At 41.1% G+C, this 27,407-nt stretch overlaps 1 protein-coding gene across 8 annotated transcripts in view; it reads right to left on the bottom strand.

The window, feature by feature from the left end:
* The window catches only part of Chd1 (chromodomain-helicase-DNA-binding protein 1), a 347,004-nt gene that overhangs the window by 70,102 nt on the left and 249,495 nt on the right, over positions 1-27,407 (bottom strand). For 7 of the 8 annotated variants that reach the window (XM_071676943.1, XM_071676941.1, XM_071676940.1 and 4 more), the window contains exons 20-23: positions 24,450-24,614; positions 11,104-11,223; positions 8,812-8,952; positions 5,252-5,456 (exon numbers count right to left, since the gene is read on the bottom strand). In XM_071676943.1, coding sequence (XP_071533044.1) covers positions 5,252-5,456; positions 8,812-8,952; positions 11,104-11,223; positions 24,450-24,614 — 631 coding nt within the window. The remainder of the gene's footprint in view (positions 1-5,251; positions 5,457-8,811; positions 8,953-11,103; positions 11,224-24,449; positions 24,615-27,407) is intronic. The other variant, XM_071676937.1, reaches the window with a different exon arrangement.

Here is a 27,407-nt window from a genome sequence, read left to right on the forward strand (position 1 = left end):
GAGAAGAGGTAGTAAAAGCTTTGTGGAAGATGAAAGCCGGCAAGGCAGCAGGTTTGGATGGTATTGCAGTGGAATCTATTAAAAAGGAGGTGACTGTATTGTTGACTGGTTGGTAAGGTTATTTAATGTATGTATGACTCATGGTGAGGTGCCTGAGGACTGGTGGAATGCTTGCATAGTGCCACTGTACAAAGGCAAAGGGAATAAAAGTGAGTGCTCAAATTACAGAGGTATGAGTTTGTTGAGTATTCCTGGGAAAGTATATGGGAGGGTATTGATTGAGAGGGTGAAGGTATGTACAGAGCATCAGATTGAAGAAGAGCAGTGTGGTTTCAGAAGTGGTAGAGGATGTGTGGATCAGGTGTTTGCTCTGAAGAATGTATGTGAGAAATACTTAGAAAAGCAAATGGATTTGTATGTAGCATTTATGGATCTGGAGAGGGCATATGATAGAGTTGATATAGATCCTATGTCGAAGGTATTAAGAATATATGGTGTAGGAGGCAAGTTGTTAGAAGCAGTGAAAAGTTTTTATCATGGATGTAAGGCATGTGTACGTGCAGGAAGAGAGGAAAGTGATTGGTTCTCAGTGAATGTTGGTGTGCGGCAGGGGTGTGTGATGTCTCCATGGTTGTTTAATTTGTTTATGGATGGGGTTGTTAGGGAGATGAATGCAAGAGTTTTGGGAAGAGGGGCAAGTTTGCAGTCTGTTGTGGATGAGAGAGCTTGGGAAGGGAGTCAGTTGTTGTTTGCTGATGATACAGTGCTGGTGGCTGATTCGGGTGAAAAACTGCAGAAGCTGGTGACTGAGTTTGGTAAAGTGTTTGAAAGAAGAAAGCTGTGAGTAAATGTGAATAAGAGCAAGGTTATTAAGTTCAGTAGGGTTGAGGGACAAGGTAAGTTTGAATGGAGAAAAACTGGAGGAAGTGAAGTGTTTTAAATATCTGGGAGTGGATTTGGCAGCGGATAGAACCATGGAAGCGGAAGTGAATCATAGGGTGGGGGAGGTGGCAAAAGTTCTGGAAGCGTTGAAGAATGTGTGGAAATCGAGAATGTTATCTTGGAAAGCAAAAATGGGTATGTTTGAAGGAATAGTGGTTCCAACAATGTTATATGGTTGCGAGGCATGGGCTATAAATAGAGTTGTGTGGAGGAGGGTGGACGTGCTGGAAATGAGATGTTTGAGGATAATATGTGGTGTGAGGTGGTTTGATTAAGTAAGTAATGAAAGGGTGAGAGAGATGTGTGGTAATAAAAAGAGTGTGGTTGAGAGAGCAGAAGAGGGTATTTTGAAATGGTTTGCTCACATGGAGAGAATGAGTGAGGAAAGATTGACAAAGAGGATATATGTGTCAGGTGGAGGGAGCGAGAAGTGGGAGACCAAATTGGAGGTGGAAAGATGGAGTGAAAAAGATTTTGAGTGATTGGGGTCCTGAACAAACAGGAGGGTGAAAGGCATGCAAGGAATATGGAATTGGAATGATGTGGTATACTGAGGTTGACTTGCTGTCAATGGATTGAATCAGGGCATGTGAAGCGTCTGGGGTAAACTATGGAAAGTTTTGTCGGGCCTGGATGAGGAAAGGGAGCTGTGGTTTCGGTGCATTATACATGACAGCTAGAGACTGAGTGTGAACGAATGTGGCCTTTGTTGTCTTTTCCTGGCGCTACCTCGCACACATGCAGGGGGGAGGGGGTTGTCATTTCATGTGTGGCGGGGTGGCAACGGGAATGAATAAGGGCAGACAGTATGAATTATGTTCATGTGTATATAAGTATATGTCTGTGTGTGTATATATATGTATACGTTGAGATGTATAGGTATGTATATGTGCGTGTGTGCACGTATATGTATATACATGTGTATGTGGGTGGGCTGGGCAATTCTTTTGTCTGTTTCTTTGCACTACCTCACTAACGCGGGAGACAGCGACAAAGCATAATAAATGAATATAAATACATCTCTCTTACCATTTCATTACTTACGTGATCAAACCACCTCACACCATATATTGTCCTCAAACATCTCATTTCCAATACATCCACCCTCCTCCATACAACTCTATCCATAGCCCACACTTTGCAACCATATAACATTGTTGGAACCACTCTTCCTTCAAACATACCCATTTTGGCTTTCCGAGATCATGTTCTCGTCTTCCACACATTGTTCAATGCTCCCAGAACTTTCGCCCTCTCCCCTACCCTGTGACTCACTTCCACTTCCATGGTTCCTTCTGCTGCCAAATCCACACCCAGATATCTAAAACACTGCACTACCTCCAGTTGTTTCTCCATTCAAACTTACCTCCCAATCAACTTGTCTCTCAACCCTAAAGAACTTAATAACCTTGCTCTTATTCACAGTTACTCTCAGCTTTCTTCTTTCAAACACTTACCAATCACAGTCATCAACTTTTGCAGTTTCTCACCCAAATCAGTCACCAGCGCTGTATCATCAGCGAACAACAACTGACTCACTTCCCAAGCCCTCTCATCCACAGCAGACTGCATACTTGCCCCTCTCTCCAAAGCTCTTGCGTTCACCTCCCTAACAACCCCATCCATAAACAAATCAAATAACCATGGAGACATCACGCACCCCTGCCGCAAACCGACATTCACTTGGAACGAATCACTTTCGTCTCTTCCTACTCATACACATGCCTGACATCCTGGATAAAAACTTTTCACTGCTTTTAGCAACTTACCTCCCACACCATATACTCTAATACCTTCCACAAAGCATCTCTATTAACCCTGTCATATGCCTTCTCCAGATCCATAAAAGCTACATATATATCCATCTGTTTTTCTAAATATTTCTCACATACATTCTTTAAAGCAAACAACTGATCCATTCATCCTCTACCTTTTCTGAAACCACACTGCTTTTCCCCAATTTGATGCTCTGTACATGCCTTGACCATCTCAGTCAATACCCTCCCATATAATTTCTCAGGAATACTCAACAAACTTATACATCTGTAATTTGAACACTCACTTTTATCCACTTTGCCTTTGTACAATGGCACTATACATGCATTCTACCAATCCTCAGGTACTTCACCATGAACCATACATACATACGCTTAATATCCTTACCAACCAATCAACAACACAGTCACCCCATTTTTTAATAGATTCCACTGCAATACCATCCAAACCCGCCACCATGCCAGCTTTCATCTTCTGCAAAGCTTTCACTTACTCTTCTCCCTTTATCAAACCATTCTCCCTGACCCTTTCACTTCACACACCACCTCAACCAAAATACCCTATATCTGCCACTATAAAATCAAACATATTCAACAAACCTTCAAAATACTCACTCCATCTCCTTCTCACTTCACCACTACTTGTTATTACCTCCCCATTAGCTTCTTTCACCAAAGTTCCCATTTGTTCTTTTGTCTTACATACTTTATTTACCTCCGTCCAAAACATCTTTTTATTTGCCCTAAAATTTAATGATACTCTCTCACCCCAACTCTCATTTGCACTATTTTTCACCTCCTGCACCTTTCTCTTGACCTCCTGCCTCTTTCTTTTATACGTCTCCCAGTCATTTGCACTACTTCCCTGCAAGAATTGTCCAAACGCCTCTCTCTTCTCTTTCACTAACAATCTTACCTCTTCATCCCACCACTCACTACCCTTTCTAATCTGCCCACCTCCCACCTTTCTCACGCCACAAGCATCTTTTGTGCAAACCGTTACTGCTTCCCTAAATACATCCTATTCCTCCCTCACTACCCTCATGTCATTTGCTCTCACCTTTTGCCATTCTGCACTCAATCTCTCCTGGTACTTCCTCACACATGTCTCCTTTCCAATCTCACTTACTCTCACCACTCTCTTCCCTCCAACATTCTCTCTTCTTTTCTGAAAACCTCTACAAATCTTCACCTTCACCTCCACAAGATAATGATCAGACATCCCTCCAATTGCCCCTCAGCACATTAACATCCAAAAGTCTCTCTTTCACAAGCCTATCAATTAACACGTAATCCAATAATGCTCTCTGGCCATCTTTCCTATTTATGTATATCTCTCTTTTTAAATGAGGTATTCTCAATCACCAGTCCTTTTTCAGCACATAAATCTACAAGCTCTTCACCATTTCCATTTACAACACTGAACACCCCATGTACAACAATTATACCCTCAACTGCCACATCACTCACCTTTGCATTCAAATCACCCATCATTATAACCTAGTCTTGTGCATCAAAACTGCTGACACACTCACTCAGCTGCTCCCAAAACACTTGCCTCTCATGATCTTTCTTCTCATGACCAGGTGCATACCCACCAATAATCACCCATCTCTCTCCATCCACTTTCAGTTATACATATCTCAATCTAGAGTTTACTTTTTTACACTCTTATCACATACTCCCACAATTCCTGCTTCAGGAGTATTGCTAATCCTTCCTTTGCTCTTTTCCTCTCACCAACCCCAGACTTTACTCCCAAGACATTCCCAAACCACTCATCCCCTTTACCCTTGAGCTTCGCTTCACTTAGAGCCAAAACACTCAGGTTCCTTTTCTCAAACATACTACCTATCTCTCCTTTTTTCTCATCTTGTTTACATCCACACACATTTAGACACCCAATCTGAGCCTTCGAGGAGGATGAGCACTCCCCGCATGACTCCTTCTTCTGTTTACCCTTTTAGAAAGTTAAATAAAAGGGCAGGGGGGTTTCTGTATATTCATTTTTCATTTCACTCAAACTATTCGCCCTTTCGTGTGTGTGTGTGTGTGTGTGTGTGTGTGTGTGTGTGTGTGTGTGTGTGTGTGTGTGTGTGTGTGAGTGTGAATACTGCACTGCATATAGACCTAACATAATATATTTTGGATAGCTACACTCAACCATGACCCCCTTCCCACACAGTACTAATGCCAATAGCTACACTCAACCATAACCCCCTTCCCACACAGTACTAATGCCAACAGATATCAAAAGAACATTTGACAACGTTCCATGACACATCCTCTATAAAAATAATATCGCTGCCTAGCCAAAGTCATTAGCAAAGGCTTCACCTTCAACATCCTCAAGTTAAACAAGTTCAACAAGGGGGTTCCCTAAAAAGCAGTTCTTTCTCCAACAGTCTTCAGTTTCTTTCTACATGACCTATTAATTCTTTTACCTACTATGACATAGCCTCCCAAAGTCTCATATTTTTTCTCATGCACATCTGTGAATTGAATGATCAAATGGAAACAGAATCAGTACTTACCCTCACCATTCACTTCTGCAGTTTTCTCATTTTCTTTTTGACTTTCATGTTCCTTCATGGCTTCTTCACAACGTTCAATTATCAACTCAGCCAATTTGCGTAAGTCATTTATCGGTTTTTCCTTGAGATCTGCATCATAAGCAATGGTATCAAGATGACGAAGGGGCTTGCTAAACTTTTTGAAACTCTTGAAAAATCTTCGCACCTGAAAGGTAAAGCATACATTAGAAAATCAATGATTTTGAAATTCATGCATGCCCTTGGAACTAATTTTCTCAAACAAAAATGTGAATAAAATCTTAAGATGCATTTTATCCATATTTTCATCCTTTCTCATAGAAAAAATGCAGGGCAGTAACGTTCTTAATACTTCCTATTCTTATCTTTCATACCCGTTCGCTGTTTCCTGTGGGTATTAGTGAGGGAGTGCCAGGAACAGAGGAAAAGTCCTCATTTGCTTACAATCATTCTCTAGCTGTCATACGTAATGCACAGAAACCATAATTCCATATCCACAACTAGGCCTCACAGACATTTTCATGATTTCTCCTGGCTTCTTCATATGCCCTGGTTCAGTCCTCTGACAGCACTTTGACTCTATATACCAAACTGCTCCTATTCACTCTATCCCAAGCATATCTTTCACTCTCCTTCATGATCAGGTCCTGAGCATTCAAAATCTTATTCACTCTATCCTCCCATCTCCAATTCAGTCTTTCACTTCTGTGTGTTCCCTCCACTTCAGACATATATATTCTCTTTGTCAACCTTTTCTCACTCCTTCTCTCCATATGTCCAAATCATTTCAGCAAACCCTCTTCAGCTTTCTCAACCACACTCTTCATATTATCACACCTCCCTCTTATCCTATCAACACCACATGCTGTCAAACATTTCCTTTCTACCACATTCACCTTCTTCTATACGTTCTCACCTAAAGCCCATGACTCACACCCACAGGTCACTGTTGTGACTGCTACACAATCAAACACACCCACCTTCGCCCTCCCGGATAATGACCTCTATTTCAGTTATTCCTTAATACTTCTGGGACCTTTGCCTCTTTATCCAGGTTATGACTCACCTCAGCTTCCATGTTTCAATTTGCTTCACTGTCCACACCCAGGTACTTAAAACACTTCACTTCCTTAAAGATTTTTCCAATCAAACCCTCACCCCAACTAACCTGTTTCTTTGCACTGCAAAAATCAATAATCCTTTTATCCACATTTTTTCTTAATCTTCTTCCACAAAGTTTCCCAAACTCAGATACCAACTTATGCAGTCTCTTACTCAAACCTTGTTAGCAACACTGCATCATAAATAAACAACTGACTTAACTCCCAGGCTTCCCCCACACCCAAAAGAGTGCATACTTGCCCCTCTCTCCAGGACCCATGCTTTTACCTCCTTTACAACCGTATCTAAAAGCAGATTAAATGCCATGTTGACATCAAACACCCTGGCTGCAGACCCACATTCACCAAGAAACACTCATCCTACTCCTTACCTTCTCACTCTTCAGATAAAATTCCTCACTGTATCTTATAACTTTCCTCCCATGCGATATACTTGTATCACAGAACACAAAGAATCACAGTCAGAACTACTATGAAACCCTGCCACATGCTTTCACCAGATCCATAAATGCCACACATTCTATACAGCAAACACCTGATTCACACACCCTCTACCATTCCTGAAACTACACTGTTCCTTCCTAATCTGCTGATTCCTTGTGGATGCCACCACCCTCTCAATCACCACAATTCCATACAAATTACCTAGTACACTCAATAAACTTGTATCTTTGCAATTTGAACACTTATTTCTATCCTGCTTGTCTTTATATAATGGCATTCTGATACTCCCCAAGCATCTCACTATGAGCCATACATATGAAAAACCTAACTAACCAATCAAAAACACAGACACTTACTTTTCCAAGAAATTCAACTGTAATCCCATCCACTCCAGCTGTAATTCATGCTGTGTAAGGTGTTCAATAGGTTTTCAATAACTCTTTTCTGTCCAAACCATTTTTTTTTTTTGCCGCTGTCTCCCGCGTTTGCGAGGTAGCGCAAGGAAACAGACGAAAGAAATGGCCCAAACCACCCCCATACACATGTATATACATACGTCCACACACGCAAATATACATACCTACACAGCTTTCCATGGTTTACCCCAGACTCTTCACATGCCCTGATTCAATTCACTGACAGCACGTCAACCCCGGTATACCACATCGATCCAATTCACTCTATTCCTTGCCCTCCTTTCACCCTCCTGCATGTTCAGGCCCCGATCACACAAAATCTTTTTCACTCCATCTTTCCACCTCCAATTTGGTCTCCCACTTCTCCTCGTTCCCTCCACCTCCGACACATATATCCTCTTGGTCAATCTTTCCTCACTCATTCTCTCCATGTGCCCAAACCATTTCAAAACACCCTCTTCTGCTCTCTCAACCACGCTCTTTTTATTTCCACACATCTCTCTCACCCTTACGTTACTTACTCGATCAAACCACCTCACACCACACATTGTCCTCAAACATCTCATTTCCAGCACATCCATCCTCCTGCGCACAACTCTATCCATAGCCCACGCCTTGCAACCATACAACATTGTTGGAACCACTATTCCTTCAAACATACCCATTTTTGCTTTCCGAGATAATGTTCTCGACTTCCACACATTCTTCAAGGCTCCCAGAATTTTTGCCCCCTCCCCCACCCTATGATCCACTTCCGCTTCCATGGTTCCATCCGCTGCCAGATCCACTCCCAGATATCTAAAACACTTTACTTCCTCCAGTTTTTCTCCATTCAAACTTGCCTCCCAATTGACTTGACCCTCAACCCTACTGAACCTAATAACCACTTACTATGACTTAAACATTCTATATATGTTATCCTACCATCAAACACATTCAACAACCCTTCAAAGTACTCACATCTCTTCACCTCATATCTACCCTGTTACCATTTCCCCATTTGCTGCTCTTCACTGATGTTCCCATTTGTTTTTTCTTTTTCTCCCACTATCAACCTCCTTCCAAAAACTTTTCTTATCCCTGAAATGTGCTGATACCTGCTTACCCCAACTCTCACTGCTCTCTTTTTAAGCTCCTGCATCTTCCTCTTGACTACCTGCAGCTCTCTCTTGTGTATCTCCTAACCACATTCATTTCTTCCCTACAAAATATGCCATACATTTCTTTATTCTCTTTCATTAGCAACCTAATCCTCATCCCACTGCTTACTATCCTTTCTTGCTTGCCTACCTCCCACTTTCTGCATGCCATATACTTCTCTTGCATATGCCAGCACTACTTCCAAAAATGACAGTCATACAGACAAAATGGTTTATTGATAGACATTACATGGCTGCATATAGGTACATGAAACACATGTTTATGTGAATATTGATAAGATGGTATAGAACAGATAAAAACCACAGCAAAACATGAGTCAAAAGTAAAACTGTCCTCCATGTACTGGTACAAAAGACGTCAATTATACATCTGCAAAATCTAATTATCAAAAAATTCATACCTCCACATCAGAGAATCCTTTAACAGTTTCCTTGTGGTGCATCCTTGGTCGACCACGTTTCTTGGGCCTTCCATCATCAGAGTCATCATTGTTGGACTCTGAATCATCACGCTTCCTTTTAGCACGTGGTTTACCATCCTCCTGTAGTCAAAATACAAAACCATAATTTTTTTTCATGCATAATGAATATATATGTGTAAAACTAACTCAGGAAAATATAATCTTCAAGCAAGCAAGTATGAATATGTACATATGTATATATGTATATGTTTGTGTTTGTATGTATATGTATGTAAATGTTGATATGTATATGCATGCATATCTGCATATATGGGCATTTATGTAATTCATTTATTTCTTACTTACTATACTAAGTCACTGTCTCCCGCATTAGTGAGGTAGCACAAGGAAATTTGACGAAAGAATGGCCTAACCCACCCACACACACACGTATACACATAAACACACACACATGCACATATACATACCTATGCATTTCAATGTATACATACATATACATACACAGACATATGCATATATACACACATACATATTCATACTTGCTGCCTTCATCCATTCCTGTCGCCACCCCACCACACATGAAATGGCACTCCCTCCCTCCACACACGAGCAAGGTAGTGCTAGGAAAAGACAACAAAGGCCATATTCGTTCACACTCAGTCTCTAGCTGTCATGTGTAATACACCAAAACCACAGCTCCCTTTCCACATCCAGGCCCAAAAAAACTTTTCAAGGTTCACCCCAGACGCTTCACATGCCCTGATTCAATCCACTAACAGCACGTTGACCCTGGTATACCACATCGTTCTAATTCATTCTATTCTTTTTTTTATATCTATCATTCTTAACCACTGTCTCCAGCATTAGCAAGGCAGTGCAAGGAAACAGACAAGGAATGGCCTAATTCACCCACGTACACACCTGCATTAGCAAGGTAGTGCAAGGAAACGGACAAGGAATGGCCCAATTCACCCACATACACATGTATATACATAAACACCCACACACACCCATAAACATACATATACATTTCAATGTATACATACACAGACATATACATATGTACACATATACATATCCATACTTGCTGCCTTCATCCATTCCCATCACCACCCCACCACACACCAAATAACATTCCCCTTCACCCATGCAACGAGGCAGCACTGGGATCAGACAAATAAAAGGCCACATTCATTCACACTCAAACTCTAGCTGTCATACATAATGCACCCAAACCACAGCTCCCTTTCCACATCCAGGCCCACAAAACTTTCCATGGCTTTACCCCAGGGCTTCACATGCCCTGGTTCAATCCAATGACAGCAAGTCCAACCCGGTATACCACATCGTTCTAATTCACTCTATTCCTTGCACACCTTTCACACTCCTGTATGTTCAAGCCCCAATTGCTCAAAACCTTTTTCATTCCATCCTTCCACCTCCAATTTGGTCTCCTGCTTCTCCTTCTTCCCTCCACCTCTGACATATATATCCTCTTTGTCAATCTTTCCTCACTCATTCTCTCCATGTGTCCAAAGCATTTTAACACTCCCTTTTCTGCTCTGTAAACCACACTCTTTTTATTACCACACATCTCTCTTACCCTTTCATTACTTACTTGATCAAACCACCTCACACCACGTACTATCCTCAAACATTTCATTCCCAACACATCCACCCTCCTCCACACAACCCTATCTATAGCCCATGCCCCACAACCATATAACATTAGAACCACTATTCCTTCAAACATACCCATCTTTGCTCTCCGAGATAACGTTCTCGCCTTCCACACATTCTTCAACGCTCCCAGAGCCTTCGTTCCCTCCCCCACCCTATGACTCACTTCCGCTTCCTTGGTTTCATCCGCTGCTAAGTCCACTCCCAGATATCTAAAACACTTCACTTCCTCCAGTTTTTCTCCATTCAAACTTATCTCCCGATTAACTTGTCCCTCAACCCTAATGAATCTAATAACCTTGCTCTTATTCACAGTTACTCTCAATTTTTCTCTTTCACACGCTTTATCAAACTCAATCACCAACTTCTGCAGTTTCTCACCCGAATCAGTCACCAGTGCTGTATCATCAGCAAACAACAACTGACTCACTTTCCTAGCCCTCTCATCCCCCTCTCATCCAGAACAGACTGTATATCATGTGTGCTGTGTATCTGATACCAAGCATGGTTGGAAATTTGTTGAGTGGACGTCATTCATCATTTATAGTTATGGGAGAGTTATAAAAATTATGTGACTGATGGCATACATACCCTTTGACCACCTTGATTCATAGTTTTTCGTTTTCGTGGAGGAAGGTACAAATCTGCCATCTCCTTTTGACGCTCTTCCTCTTCTACTTTGCTTCGGAAATCTTCGGGAATAATTTCGTCCTGAAAATAAAAGGTAATGATATCATCCATTTTTGCAATCAGAGAATCTACTTCAAGCAATTGTATGTCTTTCAATATTTGTAACTTGATGCAATCAGCAAATACATCCTACATTATCCTAGGTGATGACCTTATCCAAACCTTCAACCATCAAGGAGGCAACTATAGCATATGAAACTTATGCTCTTCAAGTGAAAATAGTACTATTTGTTTGCATTACCAAACACTGGTGTGAAAAAATGAGGGTTACCTGAAAAAGTACGCACACTTATGAAAGTTACAGTGTAGATGAAAGTACGGTTGTCATAAGAGAAACAATGAATGAACAACACCGCATCAGCTTACAAAAGGATTTATGCAAACTCCAGGAATGAGCACATACTTGGCTTAAAAACAATAAGATATGGACATATGAAAAGAAGACCTAGAAGACTATGATCCAGCTGGAAACAAACTCAATGAATCTGACTATGACATGGAGGAAAACAAACTCCATCAATCTGTGTGAATGGGACTTCAAGGTCAATATAATATCCAACTGATCAGCTTACCACATTAAAATGTCTATAGAAGCAGCAGATCTGTTCTGTAGCAGAAAAATTGCAGATCTTACTAGACTATGCAAGCAGGCAGCTACAAGAATGAAAAGTTCCCTCTGGCAAAGCTATGTTATCTCAATAGATGGTAAGGAGTACAGTCCCATTAAAGAATTTTCTCACTCTAAAGGAGCTTATCATTTCCCTGCCCTCGGCTTGAGTGGAGCCTCAAAGATGCAAGAACTCCACAGAATGGGTTCACAGGTTTTACGTTTTTTGTACCCAAATGCTTTTTGCACCTTAGCAAGGTAGCATCAGGAAAGATGAACAACAGCCTAATTTACACATTCATTTTACAGCTGTTATGTACACTGCCTGCTAATGAAGTTGGCATGCACAAATTTTACTGAAGGAAATCACTTTACTACACCCAAGACAGTACAGGTTGAACCCTTTTAATTTGGCAACCTTGGGACCTGGCCACTGCTGGACCACAGAAATGCCAGAAAACAGAAGTTGACATCTAACGGAACCTCCATGTAAACATATGCTCGACCCCTAGTCCTGCCAGCTCATTTCACACACATGTTGCTGTGTTATCAAAGGTAGAACAAAGCTTAAAACACGAAATAAGAAAACCATTAATGCTTCCAAACAAGAGTAAGAGGCAAAGGAGGTGCAGGGAAGGGGATCATCTATGCTGGAATGAGCCTTGGCAGTGTTATTAAGAACCTTCTTCAACCACTGTTCCAATGTAGTTTGCTTCAGTACTTTGGCTTTTCCTTAACTGATTTAATTAATTTTCTTTGAATCAAATAAGGAGACATAATTTCTTGCTCTCTTATAAAGTTCCTTTGCTCCAGTCCTGCATTTAAATCTTGTCATCTGGATACACTTATTTATAAAAATTCTTTCTTCCACTTACTTGTTTTCCTCTGCACTTTCTTCATGATGATCTTGTTTCTTCTCACCTTGCTGAACAATCTCCACAATTTCTTGATCAGTTGGTTGATAAACAACAAGCTCATCATAATCAATGTTTGTCCATTCCTCTGTTTTCCTCTGTAATCTCTTTGGTTATTGCAAGACACTTTGGGTTAGTCATAATCAACCAATTCTTGGATCAATATCTTTTCACTAGAAACTTTAAATCCAGAGAAGTCAGGTTCATCCATTTCCGTGTCCTGAAAATTCAGCCTGGCCACAGTCTATGTCAGCCACCTTACAGTATACTTTTCTCAACTTTATTCCAGGCAGAAGCAAGTAATCACACCATAACCTTCAAGTTAAATTCTTTCATGAAGTCTTCAGGAAGCTTCCCAGTATTCAGTGCAACAAGTAAATGGTGCATGAACTCTGATCTGTATTTAGAATTCAATTAACGTAATATGCCCTGGTCACAGGGCTGAATCAGAGAGGTGCAATTAGGAGGAAGGTATACACCAAAAACATTGTCTTTCATTAAAAGTTCTGCTTTGGGGTGAGCTAAAATCAAAAATATTTTACACTTCGGATCGAAGCCAACAGAGTTACAGTGTGCTTTAGCTTCACGCATGAATTTTCAAACCATTCAAGAAAAAGTTTAGTTGTTCTCCATCCATTTGTAGTACCATGGTAGATAAGTGGAAGAATTTTCACCCCTTTAAAGGCCCTCTGGTGAACAATTACTATCAGCTTGATCTTATGGAATCCTTACCCCAAGAGGGAGACTCCTGAATATCTTAGGCAAGGGTTTTTCGTGGCATACAATGCCAGTACAGGACAGATTCATCCACATTATATACTTGTTCTGAGATTAAGTTTTCTGCTGCCACTAACTGTGCAAATTCATCCACAAACTTTGTCGCAGCTTCTGTGTCAGCACTACTGTGTCAGCAATACACTTTTCACCACATGCACTATGTACTGAAATTCCAGGTCTCAACTCAAAACTATGCAACTATCCTTGCGAATATCTATAGTCATAATCTAGCTTTAGTTTTCTATGAAAAACTTTGGCCTGTTCACTAAGCATCTCCCCAGAAATCCTTACACTTTTATTACATTAGGAGCTCAAACCATTTTATACCTGCACTGTCCAATTCTGTACTCCTGGTACCTTTCAAAGCTTTCCAAAACTTTAAACCTTTCTGGCTTTTATTTCTAGCAAAAAATCTAAATATCTGCTTCTTTTGTTCCTTAAAGTCATAAACGGTTGACAATTCGACGTCATAGCACTCACACAAAGTTTTTACAGAAGTTCCTTTATCTAATTTTCTCAGTAACTCAAACTTTTCAAGCATAGATAATGATTTATGCTTATTAGCACAAGCACCATCTTCTACACCTGGTCTCTTGGATGACATCCTGAAGGGCTAAGATACAGCTGAATATCAGAAATTAACAGAACTGTTAATTAGCTCAGCTGCAATGTAAATGGATTATGGCACCTTAATGGTGCCACCTTGCTAACAGTGCCAACCTGGTGGCAAATCCACAAACTAATGGTGGCAGATTCAAAATGTGCTGGACCATGTGAATTGCTGGATCACAGAGTGCCGGATTAGAGAGGAACAACTTGTATTAGTATCTGCCAGTAAATCTGGGGTCCTTCAGCAAACAGTAGCAACTAAGTGATGTGCTGGCATACACATGAAACTGCTACTCAGTTTAGCTGCTGTGGGAGGTGGGAGTGTATTGATGTGCTCTGTAACTATGCCCTGGATTTTTTCTTTTTTTTCTATTTTCACAGCAGTACCACCTACCAAGGCTGGAAATACTCACCTTAAAAAAGACAAAATAGTTTCTGTAGTTGCACTTTACAAGGGATATAAGCTACTGAAGGAAATCTTTAATTTCAATAGTGTGACTTTGAAATCAGTACAACAATACATGAACAAATCTAAATAAAAGCAGTGGCTCTGCTAAACCAACCCATGTAAAATGCCATGGGAAGACCAGAAATATCTCTCCATGTATTCTGAATGTTCTTAAATGTTATGTGGATGCAGATCTATACTTGAATGCAAAAGAATAAAAGAAGAAACCTTAGACTGCTCAATGATGTATTGGTGAGTAATATGCAGGGCTGCTTACATGAGGACCTAAAGTACCGGAGATGCAGCCTGCATCCAAAACTGCTCATAACCCATAAGTACCAGAAAAAAAAATTCATTTTTGCAAGAAATATGTAGTGTGGGTTCAGCAATGTTCAGAAGTGTCTTGTGGTGTGATAAGTCCACCTTTTCTGAGACAGATGGCAATGGTGGGCATGTGTACAGGCAACCAGTCTGTGATCCATTTGGCCCTAAGTAAATTGCAAGCACTATAAAGTTCCCTGCTTCACTTACTGTATGGGGATGTTTCAGTTATTATGGATATAGTTACCTCGAGCTACTGTAACCATCTTCTTCCAGATCCCTTAAAAGAGTGCGAGGCTGCAGTGTTCATGCAGGATGGGGCTCCCTGCCACACTACCAAACTAGTCACTGATTGCCTTAAGGACTGTGCAGTGGAGTTTTTCAGTTACCAGCCAAGACATTCACCAGAAAAGAATCCAAAGAAAACTAATGGGCACTTATGACAATGAAATTATGTAACTGGGATAATTCATCACTAACTACACTGGAGGCAACCATTCGTGATATTTGAGTAAAGAACGACCTGAATGGCTTTAGAAACTTATGGATTCAGTTCCTGGTTGTTTTAAGGAGTGTATAAAGAGGAAAGTGAAACCAATAAAGTACTAGTTGGCGGTGAATCAAAAGTTTTCATGGTTTTATTTCATGTTTATCCTTGACAGTTGTGCTACAGACCCTTTGTGCCAACTTTGCTGGCAGGCAGTGTATAATGTGCTAAAAGAAGAACCTAACATCTAAAGCCAAGTACCACAGACTATTCCATGGTTGGTTTATAGCAATAATAATAATAATAATAATAATAATAAGTTTGGTAAAGTGTGTGAAAGAAGAAAGTTAAGAGTAAATGTGAATAAGAGCAAGGTTATTAGGTACAGTAGGGTTGAGGGTCAAGTCAATTGGGAGGTGAGTTTGAATGGAGAAAAACTGGAGGAAGTAAAGTGTTTTAGATATCTGGGAGTGGATCTGGCAGCGGATGGAACCATGGAAGCGGAAGTGGATCATAGGATGGGGGAGGGGCGAAAATTCTGGGAGCCTTGAAGAATGTGTGGAAGTCGAGAACATTATCTCGGAAAGCAAAAATGGGTATGTTTGAAGGAATAGTGGTTCCAACAATGTTGTATGGTTGCGAGGCGTGGGCTATGGATAGAGTGGTGCGCAGGAGGATGGATGTGCTGGAAATGAGATGTTTGAGGACAATGTGTGGTGTGAGGTGGTTTGATCGAGTAAGTAACGTAAGGGTAAGAGAGATGTGTGGAAATAAAAAGAACGTGGTTGAGAGAGCAGAAGAGGGTGTTTTGAAATGGTTTGGTCACATGGAGAGAATGAGTGAGGAAAGATTGACCAAGAGGATATATGTGTCGGAGGTGGAGGGAACGAGGAGAAGAGGGAGACCAAACTGGAGGTGGAAAGATGGAGTGAAAAAGATTTTGTGTGATCGGGGCCTGAACATGCAGGAGGGTGAAAGGAGGGCAAGGAATAGAGTGAATTGGAGCGATGTGGTGTACCGGGGTTGACGTGCTGTCAGTGGATTGAATCAGGGCATGTGAAGCGTCTGGGGTAAACCATGGAAAGCTGTGTAGGTATGTATATTTGAGTGTATGGACGTATGTATATACATGGGTATGGGGGTGGGTTGGGCCATTTCTTTCATCTGTTTCCTTGCGCTACCGCGCAAACGCGGGAGACAGCGACAAAGCAAAAAATATATATATATATATATATATATATATATATATATATATATATATATATATATATATATATATATATATATATTAGGTACAGTAGGGTTGAGGGTCAAGTCAATTGGGAGGTGAGTTTGAATGGAGAAAAACTGGAGGAAGTGAAGTGTTTTAGATATCTGGGAGTGGATCTGGCAGCGGATGGAAACATGGAAGCGGAAGTGGATCATAGGGTGGGGGAGGGGGCGAAAATTCTGGGAGCCTTGAAGAATGTGTGGAAGTCGAGAACATTATCTCGGAAAGCAAAAATGGGTATGTTTGAAGGAATAGTGGTTCCAACAATGTTGTATGGTTGCGAGGCGTGGACTATGGATAGAGTTGTGCGCAGGAGGATGGATGTGCTGGAAATGAGATGTTTGAGGACAGTATGTGGTGTGAGGTGGTTTGATCGAGTAAGTAACGTAAGGGTAAGAGAGATGTGTGGAAATAAAAAGAGCGTGGTTGAGAGAGCAGAAGAGGGTGTTTTGAAATGGTTTGGTCACATGGAGAGAATGAGTGAGGAAAGATTGACCAAGAGGATATATGTGTCGGAGGTGGAGGGAACGAGGAGAAGAGGGAGACCAAATTGGAGGTGGAAAGATGGAGTGAAAAAGATTTTGTGTGATCGGGGCCTGAACATGCAGGAGGGTGAAAGGAGGGCAAGGAATAGAGTGAATTGGAGCAATGTGGTATACCGGGGTTGACGTGCTGCCAGTGGATTGAATCAAAGCACGTGAAGCGTCTGGGGTAAACCATGGAAAGCTGTGTAGGTATGTATATTTGCGTGTGTGGACGTATGTATATACATGTGTATGGGGGTGGGTTGGGCCATTTCTTTCGTCTGTTTCCTTGCGCTACCTTGCAAATGCGGGAGACAGCGGCAAAAAAAAAAAAAAAAAAAAAAATAATAATAATAATAATAATGGAAGTTAAGTGTTTTAGATATCTGGGAGTGGATTTGGCAGTGGATGGAACCATGGAAGCAGAAGTGAATCATAGGGTGGGGGAGGGGGCGAAAGTTCTGGGAGCATTGAAGAATGAGTGAAAGTCGAGAACATTATCTCGGAAAACAAAAATGGGTATGTTTGAAGGAATAGTGGTTCCAACAATATTATATGGTTGCAAGGCATGGGCTATAGATAGAGTTGTGTGGAGGAGGGTGGATGTGCTGGAAATGAGATGTTTAAGAACAATATGTGGTGTGAGGTGGTTTGATCGAGTAAGTAATGATAAGGTAAGAGAGATGTGTGGTAATAAAAAGAGTGTGGTTGAGAGAGCAGAAGAGGGTGTTTTGAAATAGTTTGGTCATATGGAGAGAATGAGTGAGGAAAGATAGACAAAGAGGATATATGTTTCAGAGGTGGAGGGAACGAGGAGAAGTGGGAGACCAAATTGGAGGTGGAAAGATGGAGTGAAAAAGATTTTGAGTGATCCGGGCCTGAACATGCAGGAGGGTGAAAGGCGTGCAAGAAATAGAGTGAATTGGAATGATGTGGTATACCGGGGTAGACGTGCTGCCAATGGATTGAACCAGGGCGTGTGAAGCGTCTGTGGTAAACCATGGAAAGTTCTGTGGGGCCTGGATGTGGAAAGGGAGCTGTGGTTTCAGTGCATTATACATGACAGGAGTTGTTATTTCAAGTGTGGCAGGGTGGCGATGGGAATGAATAAAGGCAGACAGTATAAACTACGTACATGTGTATATATGTTACAAGTCTGTGTATGTATATACATATGTATACATTGAGATGTATTGGTATGTATATTTGCATGTGTGGACGTGTATGCATATACATGCATATATGGGTGGGTTGGGCCATTTTTTCATCTGTTTCCTTGCGCTACCTCACTAACGCGGGAGACAGTGACAAAGTATAAATAAATAAGTAATAATAATAAAAATAATGTTGGTGTTCATGTCTCCAAGAGTAACAGATTAGTCGGCTTTATATCTGCAGTTCTGGCCAGAATCTGAATATACAAACAAAAACAGCAAATGGTTGAAATAAACTTCCTGTGTGTACATAAGAAGCTTAGGTCGAAATGTCTAGCACCAGTGCTAATTAAGGAAATCACAAGAAGGGTCAATCTTACCGATATATTTCAGGCTGTATACACTGCTGGTGTGTTGTTGCCCAAACCTGTGGCATCATGTCATTATTGGCATCATTCTCTCAATCCAAAGAAACTAATAGAAGTTAAATTTTCTCATCTTGGCAGGAACATGACTATGCAGCGAACACTCAAACTCGTCAGCTATGAGTTTTGCAAATTCTTCCACATACTTGACAGCTCCTTCGTGGTTTGCAGACCGCTTTTCTCCGAACACTTTATTTATGGAAATTCCATGACGCTTCTTGAATCTTTGAAGCCATTTTTCACTATAGTCACGCTCATGTTGTACTTTAAGTTCTTTATGGAACAACTTATCCTGGTCCATTATCATGCTACCTGACAAGTCTGGTCCATCACTTCAACACTGTTGAAACCATTCCATCATCACTCGATCATGCTCAGTACTCTTACTATCATTCATAGTTTTTTTAATCGTCATTTGCTTCTTGGAATTGCTTCAAGCATAGAATTGCAATATCTTCTCCCTTTGCTTCTTTATATCATAAACAGTTGATGAACCAATACTGTAGATGTCACATAGCTTATGTACTGAAACACCACGGTCCATTTTTTCAAAAGTTCTACTTTATCTTGGATCGATATGAAATGGTGTTTAAGTTTGACACCACAACTGACACTCTCATATGTCTTAGAAGCCATAGCTAGGGTTATATTTAAGAAAAATAAGCTAAGAATCTCACAGAATTACGGTATTACCACCAACAAGTGCAGAGTAAAGAATGTAAATAAGCACGCCCTACACACAATGCCATCTGTGGCCGCCCAGTAAACCAGTCTGGTGGCCATGGTAATTTCAAGTTCCCTCACATAATTTTGTCCAGACTAAAGGAGGTGCTGAGCCATCAGTAGCCAGAAATCCAGTGGTGTACCTGTATTATTGATAGATGATTTGAATGCAAAACTAGTTAATGTGGAAGATGAGGGCATCATCAAAGGGCATGGGGTATTCAGTAAGATGAAGAGAAATGATGAACAGCTTGTGGAGTTGTGTGGTGAAAAAGGAATTGTGACTGGAAGAGCTAGCTTAAACAGGTAAATATGTGTGCAAAACATGTAAAGCGAGCATTATTGTGGCATGTACCTAATGAAAGCATGCAAAAGAGAAATTTCTTGATGTGAATGTACTGAGAAGGGCAGCTGATGAGATGTCTGATCATTCTTTGATGGAAGTGAAAGTGAAGATTTGTAGAAGCTTTCGAAATAGAGGAAATAATATGGGTAGAGAGGATGGTAGTAAAGTGAATGAGCAAGGAAAAGAGGCTTGTGTGAAGAAATAACTTGAGAGACTGAATGCAGAATGGCAAAACATGAGAATAAATGAAGCTTGGGGAGTGGGTGAGGAATATGTGGTATTTAGGGAAGCAATGCTGCCATGTGCAAGAGTAGTACATGGCATGCGGAAGGGGAGGTAAGCAAGTTAGAAAGGGGAGTGAGTAATGGGACAGGAAGTGACAAAGCCAGGGAATGAGAAAAGAGAGGCATATGGTAGAAAGTGTGATTCAGAGATGCACAAACAAAAGTGACACAATGTCAAGAAGAAGGTGCAGAGGCTAAGAAAAATGCCAAGTAACAATTGGGGATGGCATGTAACTGCAAACATCTATATTTATTTTATTTTATTATACTTTGTCGCTGTCTCCCGCGTTTGCGAGGTAGCGCAAGGAAACAGACGAAAGAAATGGCCCCCCCCATACACATGTATATACATACGTCCACACACGCAAATATATATACCTACACAGCTTTCCATGGTTTACCCCAGACGCTTCACATGCCTTGATTCAATCCACTGACAGCACGTCAACCCCGGTATACCACATCGCTCCAATTCACTCTATTCCTTGCAAGCCTTTCACCCTCCTGCATGTTCAGGCCCCGATCCCACAAAATCTTTTTCACTCCATCTTTCCACCTCCAATTTGGTCTCCCTCTTCTCCTCGTTCCCTCCACCTCCGACACATATATCCTCTTGGTCAATATTTCCTCACTCATTCTCTCCATGTGCCCAAACCACTTCAAAACACCCTCTTCTGCTCTCTCAACCACGCTCTTTTTATTTCCACACATCTCTCTTACCCTTACGTTACTCACTCGATCAAACCACCTCACACGACACATTGTCCTCAAACATCTCATTTCCAGCACATCCATCCTCCTGCGCACAACTCTATCCATAGCCCACGCCTCGCAACCATACAACATTGTTGGAACCACTATTCCTTCAAACATACCCATTTTTGCTTTCCGAGATAATGTTCTCGACTTCCACACATTCTTCAAGGCCCCCAGAATTTTCGCCCCCTCCCCCACCCTATGATCCACTTCCGCTTCCATGGTTCCATCTGCTGCCAGATCCACTCCCAGATATCTAAAACACTTCACTTCCTCCAGTTTTTCTCCATTCAAACTCACCTCCCAATTGACTTGACCCTCAACCCTACTGTACCTAATAACCTTGCTCTTATTCACATTTACTCTTAACTTTCTTCTTCCACACACTTTACCAAACTCAGTCACCAGCTTCTGTAGTTTCTCACATGAATCAGCCACCAGCGCTGTATCATCAGCGAACAACAACTGACTCACTTCCCAAGCTCTCTCATCCCCAACAGACTTCATACTTGCCCCTCTTTCCAAAACTCTTGCATTTACCTCCCTAACAACCCCATCCATAAACAAATTAAACAACCATGGAGACATCACACACCCCTGCCGCAAATCTACATTCACTGAGAACCAATCACTTTCCTCTCTTCCTACACATACACATGCCTTACATCCTCGATAAAAACTTTTCACTGCTTCTAACAACTTTCCTCCCACACCATATATTCTTAATACCTTCCACAGAGCATCTCTATCAACTCTATCATATGCCTTCTCCAGATCCATAAATGCTACATACAAATCCATTTGCTTTTCTAAGTATTTCTCACATACATTCTTCAAAGCAAACACCTGATCCACACATCCTCTACCACTTCTGAAAACACACTGCTCTTCCCCAATCTGATGCTCTGTACATGCCTTCACCCTCTCAATCAATACCCTCCCATATAATTTACCAGGAATACTCAACAAACTTATACCTCTGTAATTTGAAAACAAAAAAATATTTTGGAAGGCCCTTATCCCCCTTTCCTTTATACAATGGAATTATACTTGTATTCTGCCAATCCTCAGGCATCTCACCACGATTTATATTTATCTATTTATTTTACTTTGTCGCTGTCTCCCGCGTTAGCGAGGTAGCGCAAGGAAACAGACGAAAGAATGGCCCAACCCACCCACATACACATGTATATACATACACGTCCACACACGCAGATATACATACCTTTACATCTCAACGTATACATACATATACACACACACACATATACATATATACACAGGTACATAATTCATACTGCCTGCCCTTATTCATTCCCATCGCCACCTCGCCAGACATGAAATAACAACCCCCTCCCCCCTCATGTGCGTGAGGTAGCGCTAGGAAAAGACAACAAAGGCCACATTTGTTCGCACTCAGTCTCTAGCTGTCATGTAATAATGCACCAAAACCACAGCTCCCTTTCCACATCCAGGCCCCACAGAACTTTCCATGGTTTACCCCAGACGCTTCACATGCCCTGGTTCAATCCATTGCAGCACGTCAACCCCGGTATACCACATTGTTCCAATTCACTCTATTCCTTGCACGCCTTTCACCCTCCTGCATGTTCAGGCCCCAATCACTCAAAATCTTTTTCACTCCATCTTTCCACCTCCAATTTGGTCTCCCACTTCTCCTCGATTTCTCCCCACTTCTCCACGATTTATATATACATTGAAAATCCTTAACAACCAGTCAAAAACACAGTCATCCATTTCTTAATGAATTCAAAATCAATACTATCAACTCCAACTGCCTTGCCACATTTCATCTTACTTGAGGCTTTAATTGCTCTTCTTTTTCACCAAAACACTTTCCATGACTATATCACCTTGCATACCACCCCAACCCAAACACCCTACATCTGCCACCCTAACATCAAACACATTTAACAGTCCTTCAAAATACTTTATCTCCTCTTCACTTGTTAACCCTTTCACCAATGTTCCTATTTGTTCTTTTGTTTTTCACACATCGTTAAACTCCTTCTAAAACATCTTATTCTCCCTACAGTTTAATGATACTCGCTCACCCAAGCTCTCCTTTGACCTCTTTTCAAACCCCAGCACCTTCCTCTTGAGCTCCTGCTGCTCTCTCTTAAAATTACTCAATCATCTGCACTCATTCCATGTTAGTACCACCTAAATGCTTCTCTTTTCACTTTTAATAGCAACTTTACTGCTTCATCCCACCACTCACTACCCAATCTAATCTACCCAACTCTCACTATTGCATGCCATATGCAACGTTTATACTTTGGGAAGTGAGTCAGTTGTCGTTCACCGATGATAGAGTTTTGGCAGCTGATTCGAATGAGAAACTGCAGAGGTTGGTGACTGAGTTTGGAAAAGTGTGTGAAAGGAGTAAGCTTAGAGTAAATGAGAATAAGAACAAGGTTATTAGGTTCAGTAGAGTTGAGGGACAAGTTAATTGGGACGTAAGTTTAAATGGAGAAAAATGGGAGGAAGTTGAGTGTTTTAGATATCTGGGAGTGGGCTTAGCAGTGAATGGAACAATGGAAGTGAAAGTGAGTCAAAGGGTGGGGGAGGACACAAAGGTTTCTGGAGCAACAAAGAATGTGTGGAAGGTGAGAACATTTTCTCAGAGAGCAAAATGGGTATGTTTGAAAGAATAGTAGTTCCAACAATATTATATGGTTGTGAGGCATAGGCAATAGATAGAGTGGAGGTGTTGGAAATGAGATGTTTAAGGACAATATGTGGTGTGGGGTGGTTTGATTGAGTAAGTAACGAAAGGATAAGAGAGATGTGTGGAAATAAAAAGTGTGGTTGAGAGAGCAGAAGAGGGTGTGTTGAAATGGTTTGAACATATGGAGAGAGTGAGTGAGGAAAGATTGACAAAGGGGATATATGTGTCAGAGGTGGAGGAAACAAGGAGAAGAAGGAGACCAAATTGAAGATAGAAGGATGGAGTAAAAATCATTTTGAGCGATCGGGGTCTGAACATAAAGGAGGGTGAGAGGTGTGCAAGGAACAGAGTGAATTGGAACCATGTGGTATACCGGGGTAGAAGTGCTGTCAATGGACTCAACCAGGGCATGTGAAATGTCTGGGGTAAACCATGGAAAGGTCTGTGGGGTATGGGTGTGGATAGGGATTTGTGGTTTCTGTGCATTACACATGACAGATAGAGACTGAGTGGGAACAAATGTGGCCTTTATTGTCTGTTTTCCTGGAGCTACCTCACTGAAGCAGGGGGTAGTGAAGCAGTTTCCTGTGGGGTGGGGTAGTGCCAAGAATGGATGAAGACAAGCAAGTATGAATGTATGTACATGTGTATATATGTAAAAGCCTGTGTATGTGAATGCAGATATATGTATATGTTGATATGTATATGTATGTATATGTGCATGTATGGGTATTATGTATATATTTGTGTATATGTGTTAATGGGCCATTCTTTGTCCGTTTCCTGGCGCTACCTCACTGACGCGGGAAATGGCTATCAAGTATAATATAATGAAATGTACTTTCATACAAATGTTTTTGTGATCGTATGTAATATAAAAAGTTAAATCAGAGCCAGAGTAAGTACATACCCAGTCTTTTGTGTTCTCATCTGCAATGGAGTCCAATTTTGATACTTCTTCATCTTCATCCAGAGTAAATGATGCTACCTTGAAAGCTGACAGAAGTTCCTCCCCAGCCAAAGATGGTGCTTCTTCCCTAGTTTCAGCCCTCTTGAGAATTTCATCAATATCACACTGTTGTAAAAATAAAAATCAATATGAATACACATAAACACACCACAAAAAGAGCAGATAGTTGTAAAATAATCAGTTTGAGGAATTCCTATGAAACGATTTACTAAGAAAGGTACGAGATGAACCTGAAGAGGCTGCATGCACACAAATGTTCATAGAAGAATTATCAAACACTAGGACCCTTTTTATGGAGCTGCAACTTCAAGGCTACACTCTACTAAGGACCAAAGTCAGGAAGGCCCTTTTGGGTCAAGAAGATCCTTAATGATATTAAATAGTACTCTTTTCCATCCATAGATGATGTTACATCCTCAAAAAAGAGACTTTTTTTCCACATAATTACCACTTGCAAGCATCTGTGGAGGAAGTATGGGGGTTGGGGAGACAAAGGAGTATACAGCCAAATAACCTGGCTCTGATTCTCTCATCAGTGAAATTTCCCAAAAAGAATTTCCTTCCTGACAAAAGCATGCTTGTGGGGGATTTCAATGCTGTTTCCCGGAATCTGGGTTTCAAGGCATTCCAAAATTCAACAGAGTTCTCCCTTATAATCGGCACATCAAACAGGATTCACAATAGGGCTACTTACAAGGCATTTCATCAATGAACCTCTTGAAGAATATTTCAAGACTCACTTTCATTTACCTTAAGGACACAACCAGGTACAAAAAAGTTTTGGACTAGTGAGAGTCCTGGGGAAGTGTCTACACAATACTAAAAGGAATGTGATCAATTCCATCAGCAATAATAATGTCCCATGTCTATCAATACATAACTGGTTGCTAATACCAGATGCACTTAAGTTTAAGCTTCTACAACTTCACAAAATACAAAGATGGGGAAACCACTAGTGTTTGTGCTCCTTAATTAAGAAATATCAGAACATCTACCTGTGCTCCTTAATCACGGAATATCAGAACCTTTGCCATCTCTTTTAGTACTCCTAATCCTACTATTTTCCCATCTGAGGTAATGTCTTAAGAGTAAAGTCATGGGGTTGGTTAGAGGGCAAGAGGCAAGGAAGGAGTAGTACTACTCCTAAAGCAGGATTTCTGGGAGTGTGTGACAGAATGTAAGGAATGTATGGGTAAAACTGAAAGTGGATGGCATGGGATGGGTGATTGTTGGTGCTTATCCACATGAAAATGAGAAGAGAGATCATGAGAAGGCAAGAGTTTTGGAAGCAGATGACTGAGTGTGTCAGCAGTTTTGATGAAAGACACCAGGCATTAATGATGGGTGATTTAAATGTGAGGCTAAGAAATGTGGCAGTTGAGGGTATAATAAGTGCACATGGGGTAGTCAGTGTTATGAACGGAAATGGTGAAGAGCTTGAGGGATTCTCCGCTGAAAAAAGACCGGTGACTGGGAATACCTGGCTTTATAAAAGGGATTTACAAAAGTATACATATGTGAGTAGGAGAGATGGTCAATGGGCATCATTAGATTACATATTAACTGATAGGCATGTAAAAGAGAGACTTTTGGATGGAAATGCAATGAGAGGGGCAAATGGTGAGATGTGTGATCACTATCTTGTGGAAGCAATGTTGAAGATTTGTGGAGGTTTTAAAAAAAGGGGAAAAATGTTGGGGAGGAAACTGTGGTGAGAGTGAGTGAGTCTGGAATGGAGACTTGTGTGGAGAAATATCGGAAGAGATTGAATGCAGAATGGCAAAAGGTGAGAGTAACGAGGTGTGGGGAGTAGGTGAAGCATGGAATATATTTACAGATGCAGTGATGTCATATGCAAGAGATGTATGTGGCATGCAAAAGGTGGGAGGTGGGCAGATTAGAAAGGGTAGTGAGTGGTGGGATGAAGAAAAACTGCTAGAGAAACAGAAAAGACATTTCCATGGTACTTACAGAGAAGGAGTGCACATGACAGAGCTGTATAAGAGAAAGTGGCAGGAAGTTAATAGGAAGGTACAAGGGTTGAAAAAAAAAAGGCATATGAGATTCAGGGTGAGCAAGTACCAGAAAACTTTAGGGAGATTTCAGAAGGAAGTAAATAATGTGCAGAAGACATAAGAACAAATGGGACTGTCAGTGAAGGGGGCTAAAGGGAAAGGGATAACAGGTAGTGATAAAGTGAAGAAATGGAGTATTTTGAAGGACTGTTAAATGTGTATCATGATAGTGTGGCAAATGGAGGGTGTTTTGATCAGGGTGGTATGCAAAGTGGGAGAGTCAGGGAGAGTGGTTTGGTGAAGAGAGAACAAGTGGTGAAAGTCTTGCAGAAGATGAAATGCAGCAAGGTGGCAGGAATATATGGTATTGCAGCGAATTTGTTAAGAAAAGGGGCAACTGTGTTCTTGATTGGTTGGTAAAGATATTCAATGTATGCATGGATCATGGTGAAATGCATGAGGATTGGTGGAATGCACATATAGTGCCACTGTATGAAGGCAAAGGGGATAAAGGTGTGTACAAAATACAGATGTATGTATGACTAGAAAGTTGCATGAGAGGGTGTTGATTGAGAGGGGGAAGGCATGTTTAGAGCATCAGACTGGGGAGGAGCAGTGTGGTTTCAGAATTGGTAGAGAATGTGTGGATCAGGTGTCTGCCTTGAAGAATGTGTGTGAGAATATTTCTTTTATTTATCAAACTTTGTCAATGTCTCCCGCGTTAGTGAGGTAACACAAGGAAACAGACGAAAGAATGGCCCAACCCACCCACATACACATGTATAAACATACATGTCCACACATGCAAATATACATACCTATACATCTCAATGACAACCCCCTCCCCCCGCATGTGTGCAAGAAAGTGCTAGGAAAAGACAAC

Source organism: Panulirus ornatus, chromosome 24, assembly GCF_036320965.1.
Source record: "Panulirus ornatus isolate Po-2019 chromosome 24, ASM3632096v1, whole genome shotgun sequence".
Classification (NCBI taxonomy): Eukaryota; Metazoa; Arthropoda; class Malacostraca; order Decapoda; family Palinuridae; genus Panulirus; species Panulirus ornatus.